The sequence below is a fragment of the Halyomorpha halys genome, unplaced genomic scaffold (assembly GCF_000696795.3).
Source record: "Halyomorpha halys isolate HHAL.00 unplaced genomic scaffold, Hhal_1.1 Scaffold1469.1, whole genome shotgun sequence".
Classification (NCBI taxonomy): domain Eukaryota; kingdom Metazoa; phylum Arthropoda; class Insecta; order Hemiptera; family Pentatomidae; genus Halyomorpha; species Halyomorpha halys.
The window spans coordinates 77,670-84,710 of record NW_027109240.1 but is presented as its reverse complement, the minus strand read 5'-3'; the positions used below and the strand labels follow the sequence as shown (position 1 = coordinate 84,710).

At 30.2% G+C, this 7,041-nt stretch overlaps 1 protein-coding gene across 1 annotated transcript in view; it reads right to left on the bottom strand.

Annotated features, from left to right (window-relative positions):
• LOC106689789 (lipase 3) overlaps positions 1–7,041 on the bottom strand; it is a 23,307-nt gene that overhangs the window by 15,590 nt on the left and 676 nt on the right. Inside the window, exon 2 of the mRNA XM_014434968.3 lies at positions 2,218–2,392. Coding sequence (XP_014290454.1) covers positions 2,218–2,392 — 175 coding nt within the window. The remainder of the gene's footprint in view (positions 1–2,217; positions 2,393–7,041) is intronic.

The following is a 7,041-nucleotide window of genomic DNA, read 5'->3' as shown; positions in this document are numbered from 1 at the left end:
TGTATTTGTTGTACAGACCGAAATGGATTGTAAAAGGAAACTGTAGGGGTGAAAAAAATTGTTTATTATATCCTATTATTGTATCTCTTTTTTTTCTGATTGTGCCATGTATGTGTAATTTATGTATGTCCGATTACGGATTGATAAGTATGCTGTGTGAGATAGCAACCTAATGTATTTAGGCAGCATAGATAAATAAAGTATTTCTCCCTCTCTGTATGCATATATAAATATATTAATAAATAATTACACCTTTATCCCTTGATTATTCAAACACTTGACCCGTCTCAAAAAGGTTCGCCATCGCTGTTCTAGATAAAATCACCGCACAATGGTCAAACGATAATCTAAAGGAATGATATTCGAATAATGTTTTTTTCTTAGAATTATATGAATTGTCATGTCCTATCTATAGTAACCAGAAATGTTCAAACTGCCTAGTTTAGTTACCTCCTGCACAACAAGTTCTGACTTGTGAGCAGATGCAACATCATGCAAATGCTGCTTTTAATTCGTGCTCGATTTCAGGGTGCTGAAGTATCAACATCTCTCTCCTAAGATAAGAATTGTTTTGACTTATTTCACCCTGCAAGTGTTAGATCAAGGAATCCATGTACTATGTTTCTATAACAAATATTTTAATTTTTAAAGAAATAATTTCAATATTGTAACCCAAAAAGGATTGAATTAATTTTGGAACTAACCTATTTTTTTTAAACAAGTTTTTTATTTCTCATTATAACCAACTTCATAATAAAACGATAAATAAACGTAATAATTACCCAAAATTTATTAAATGAAACGAATTCGTATGTCATTGGGTACAGAATGACAGAGCCATTGTTTGACTATATGCCTGCATATATTTGACCTTGGTAGTCTCATGTTTTCTTATTTCAATATTAGCGGGCTCACTGAATAATTGAGTACCTAAGTTTGTAAAAGAAAACTTACTATTTTTTCCTCTTAATTGCACAGTGTCAACCTAACAATACAAATGATATCACATATTTGCTTTAGCTAATATGTCGTTTCAGGTTTCAAGGACGTCCACGTTTTTGTCAATGTTTTTTGTTGTAAATTTGGAATTTTATAATATATGGATGACATAATACCCTGTATCATTCGCAATAGTCTCTTAGTGTCTATATGCCATTCGATTTTGACATTGTGTTTGGCTCATACTTGCAAGTACCTTGAGTCTTGCAGTATTATTAATTTTTTTATTTTAGGATAATGTATTAAAACCATGAGGTTGACGTTAGCAGCGTGGTAACGTTTTTGTCTGCCAACCGAAAGGTTGCGAGTTCTAGTCCCCGGCCTTATCCGGGATTTTTTGAAGCTTATAATTATACAATACTCACTCATAGCCTCCCTTACCCGAGATGTTGTGAGGCCCGTTAGCCAATGGGTGGCGCTCACAAAAATAGGCGTGAGAATGACCAACCCGCCCTATGAAAAACACGTCAAGAGACGCACGATGTATTTCCTTCGTTCATCGCGCGAGGCCTTGGACCTCCACGGTCTTTCGCGCCAATAATAGTAATAATAGTATTAAAATCATAAAATATATCGACACATTTATAATTCGTGTATCAATTATAATAGAACCTCAACCGTGCCTTAATCATCTATTTTCTCGCTAGTGATTCACAGTGTTTTCCTGATGCTATAAAATTTCAAATAATTTACTTCAAATTAATATCTTCCACGGAATTCTTATTTCCAACTTAGAAACAAACTATGAAAAAGTCATTGTTATTTTACACAGAATCTGCTGTTGAATGGTTTTAACAGAAATCCCAATTTCTGTGCTAACATTAATGGAACGTTTAATATTTCACAGAACTCAAAATTCTAATATGTCAAGAAATAAGAAGTAGGTGATATTCATATTCTGCTAAATTTTTTCAAGTAAAAATTTTACTTACATGACGTCATGAATCTTAGAAAAATAGGCCTAAAGTAACCTCCATTTTGATTAATCTAAAAAAAAAAAAGGCTGATTTTTTAATATTTGAAGCCTTTCTAACGTTGTAACATGACATAATGACCAAATAGGCATGCAATAATCGAGGTTCTACAGTATAAAATTCCTATACAGATAAGTCGACTTAGATTGTTACAACTACTATAAGAACATAGGATTGTAGTATACTGCATATGATATGGGTAACTCTTTTTTCTTTCTTATGTATCTCAATACATAATATTTACCTAGATCCTTGTGTGGCCTTGTGATCCAAGAATCCGCTGCAAGAAGTATGCCATGTTGGAAGAGTACCGGAGGACCACTGTTGTTGCCTATCCTGTGGATCCAGAGGCTGTAGCCGTCTTCAGTAAGCAGCTCTATGTTGGTAGCTTCGTAACCCTCTGCCACTGCCAGTTCTGTCTAAGGAGGATTCACTATTTAGTTGGTTCTCACAAACTCTGATAATTATCTGGTTTAATGCAAGAAAAAATATACTTAACTATTTATTGTAAATTCCAATAAATCCCACCAAATCACATTTACCCTTCGACGTAAACCCATGACCTCTTCCCCTACAATATCCTATACAATTATTCTTAACAATAATATTATTAATAATGAACTTCGTATGGTATAGCGATTTATTTGTTAGGGGTTTTATGAAATTCCATACTTTTTTTTATTATTATTGTCTAATTGATGTATGAATATCTAAAGTTGAAAGATTTAGGCGTAACTGGCTATAAGGCAGTCAAATTTAAATTATAAAGTAGGTTATTGTGGTATTGAAAATTGTTAATTGGTAAGTTGATAGTAGTGCTTAATGATGCTTTTTGTTAAAGGATTTTCCTTGACGATGTGCCATAGAGTGGAAGTGTTGGAGTTGTATGTGGAAATAAATAACTAAGTGAGGAAGGGCTAAGTAATCTTCCACATTGAATTGTCTTGGACCCTTACTGAGTTGTATCTATATTTCTAAATTTTGTGAAGCTTAAGTTCAAAATTCAATCTAACTTTCTATAAGTTAGAAAGTATAATCCTGTCCGCAGCGCCGTTTTTACTATTTATTAAAGATCCATTTTATTTCTAAATTAACTTTATTTTATTACGTTACATTTGTAAGTAATTAACAATATTAATGATACTTGTTAATCAGTACACTTTCAATTAAAACAGTGGTATATACCAAGACCCACATTGTTACATCAAACATATAACTCCTTCTAAAACCTACTGCTCTGTTGTCCCAACAATATGTATCCGCAAAAAATACACGGTGTCATAGGTTCAATCGATGATCTCCAAACTCTAAACAGTTTTTAATTTGAGCAGTTTTTAGAGAAAGTGATTAGTGAGTGATAGATCAGGTCATTACGCTGAGGGTGAGAAAACTTCGTTTTTAAGTCTAACAGTTTGTATATGCTCTTCAGTGCGTGTTTTTGCTTTCTATAATGAAATGTTCAATTTGAATTTAAGATTTTGACTTTCTTAATTAAGTAAATAGCTTGTGATTATCTAAATCGAATTACTTTTTAAATTAAATTTTATTGACGATTCTTAAAAGATTATACACTTATTATCGTATTTTAATTATGTTATATTTTATTTCATTGTATTAATATTTTATCATGAAAATGTCACAACTATGTACGTACATGTCGCTTTCTCAGTTCAAAAGTGTAAACATTAAAAAAAAAGGGTTATTTTGTAATATGCGTATAATCTTAGTAATTCCAAAAACAGTGCTTCCTTACAAAGCACTGAATCCTTCATGGGTCGTAGCATTTCACATTAATCAAATTAAACTAATTATTAGTAAACAGTGTTCAATAAAACAAAACTTTTATTGTTTATTAACTTTTGATTATAAAAATAGAGACACTAACTAAAATAGTTTCTTCTTTACGATTAAATTTTTAAATGTTCATAATTTTGCATGCCTTTTTTCGTTATTATTTTATCACGTGTTTTTCTTTTAATTATCAATATCCTCTGTCCAATATCCTATCAATAGTTATGTAAGGAGCACTTTTTCACGATTTATGATCAAAATTTAATTTAAAATACAACTAAAACTCTCTTTTTTTTTAATTTAAATTTATTTATTGATATTTACAACTACACATAAATATATCAAGTAAATTTGAGGAAATCATAATGGCATGGTACAAGCATGTTGAGAAACAACCCAATGGTAGCACTCTAAAAACTTTTTACAATGTAAGGTCTCGAGGCCATCTTCTTTTCAGATGCCTCAGAGGATTGTCCGGAAAAAAAGTGGAAGCAAGATTAGAAACTAATGGGTTTGAGTGGTTAGGGTGTTTGTAATGGAAGGATTGGTATCTGGTTCGGGCTAGATCGGTTACAAACGGAACATTACGATATTTGTGGATGATTTTATTTGTGACAAAGTAGGGAGCATTTAGGATTTTACGAAGGATTTTGGATTGTAAGGATTGGACACGAGAGGAATTCGAAGGTTTAGCGGAACCCCAAAGCTCAACGCCGTATGTCCAAACATACGGTCCACGCCGTATACCAGACAGGCCTTATAATTGTCATGTAAATCAGTCTTTTGTAATGAATAGGAAGTTTGGACCGTTTGTCTAGTAAGTCGAATTAACACTTAAAAATATAAACTAAATAAAAAATATAAAACGATTGGTATAAAAGGTTTACAAAATTATCAATGATAAAAAAATAGTAAAGAAGATGAATTTTGACCATTATTCCAGATAATTAATAAAATTTAAATGTAAAAAAAATATTTACAGTAATAACCATTTTTGAGATGTTACGCTGTTGAACTGGGACAGGGATATACCAATAATTTCAATAATAATTTAAAGAAGAAAACAATTCATTTTTTTTCCGTAGTAGTATGAGTAGTAAAATACGAATTCTTCATAGTTTCTGTTTTGTTTTTTTATTCTATGTTTAGCAGCCTTTTTATTTCAATCTTTTATTTATAATTAAATTTTCATTAATGGAATATTCGTTCTGACGTTTCGAACTGTCCATCTACCTTTAGGTATTGATTCTAAAAGTGTAAAATTCTAGTAAAAATTACTATTAATAATTTTTTTACATTTAAATTGCATTAATTATATTGGAAAATAGCCAAAATTCATCTTCTTTACCATTTTTTTATTATTGATCATTTTGTAATCCTTTTATCCCTATAGTTTTCTCTTTTTTTTTTTTTTTAGTTCATATGTATAAATGTATTGTGGTTGTATTTTAAATTAAGACGAAATTTCGATTGGAAATCGCAAAAAAATGCTCCATTCATAACTACATAAGGATATTGATACGAAAACGAACAAGTGAAAGAAAAAAACACAAGATAAAATACTGAAATAAGGTATACAAAATTATCAACTATTAAAAACTTAATTATGAAGAAGATAATTATTTTCGCTATTCTTATAATCAAAAGAATAAAAAATAAAAGTTTTGTTTTATTGAAAACTTGTTACTAATAATTAATTTAATTTAATTAATGCGAACTGCTACTACCCATGGCGGATTCAGTACTTTATCGGTTTACTAGGAGAGGATTTTTTCAAGGTCACGGTCCACCGCCAGATTTTTCCCTAAGCTCGACAGTAATTTAGCAGAAAATAATTATCTGTAACTACCAGATTCAAACCTTGGAGTTAGTAGCATAATGCTTTACGACTGTGCTACCGGGCTCTCGAAAACATTTTAGTAGTAGTAGTTCTGTCTCACTTAAGAAAACTGGAAATAGAAGGGTACATTCACAAAAAAAATTAAACAATAGAATATACTAAATTCAAAGCCTTAAGTTCTCAAATACTTGTTTATAACAGTAATATTTAGACAAATTTTATGATGGAGTGTTTTAGATTTTATATTCTTCCTGCTTTTGATTGTTTTCATTGTCAAACACTATTTTTATCAGGGACTATATGGCGTGTTCATAGTTTCCGTTTGCCTTGAATATTGAATTTGATGTTTATCTTAACAACACTTGCCACGATTTGCTGACTTAAACGAACACCTGTCGATTACAAAAAATATACATAACGCTGTTTAGCTTATTCTTGTCCAATAACCAGAGTTATGAGTTATTAACTCATGGACCCGCGATTTCCAAATATTAATAAAAATTTGGTTCGTCCAACAACTTTTACTTACCGCCGTTCTTTTAAATGAAATTGGTCATGTTTGTTTTTAAAAAGATATTTATTGAGAATAAGCCATATTAAAATAAGTTTGTATAAGTGATAGTGAAATCTGACTGTTGACATAAGAATCATGAAAATAGGAAAATTCTTTCATATTTTATAAGTAATCATTGTTTATTACCACCAACAATGTGACATGGTTATTTTTAAATCAAAAAAATTAGTGGTACTTAAATTTGACATTTCAGTCCTTAAAAAATAAAGAAAATATTATGTCTTTTAAACAAAATAAAGGGACATTGTGGACAAAATTCTATTTTTCTGTTGCTATAAAAATTCGCATTTAGGGGTTTATGGAGGTGGAAAATATGAAATTAAAGCATTTATTTAACAGATTTGAGAAATTAATTTTTATATTTTTTGAATTGACAGCTTAAACCAACGCCTCTGTTAATCAGTACTCTATCTCAACATTGTAAACATTTCCAGCCGGTTCTTTAAACCTTAGGTGCCAAACTATCCTAATTTTATTTCCTAATAACCAGACATTAAACAAGAGTTGTTGTGGTTTGGAATTATTCCACAGACCTCAGAAACCAAACAATTTTAATTTCGACACCCAAAAAAAGATAAGAGATGTCGTGACAATATTGATAGGTCTCAGCATGCTAAATAAACCCAATTTCCTTGTTCCCTGTCTCCAATATATTCTAACTGAAATATCCTTTCTCTGTACTTACTCAGTCTACAGCACCAATAATCTTTTATTTTCATTTATTATGTACAGTTAATAAAGTAATTTTATTTTTGACTCTATTGTATATATTATTTTATCATTATGTTATTTTATTTATTTATTTTTCATACAGATAGTTTGATTATGTTCATCTTGTCTATTCTTTTGTTTGTATATATTTT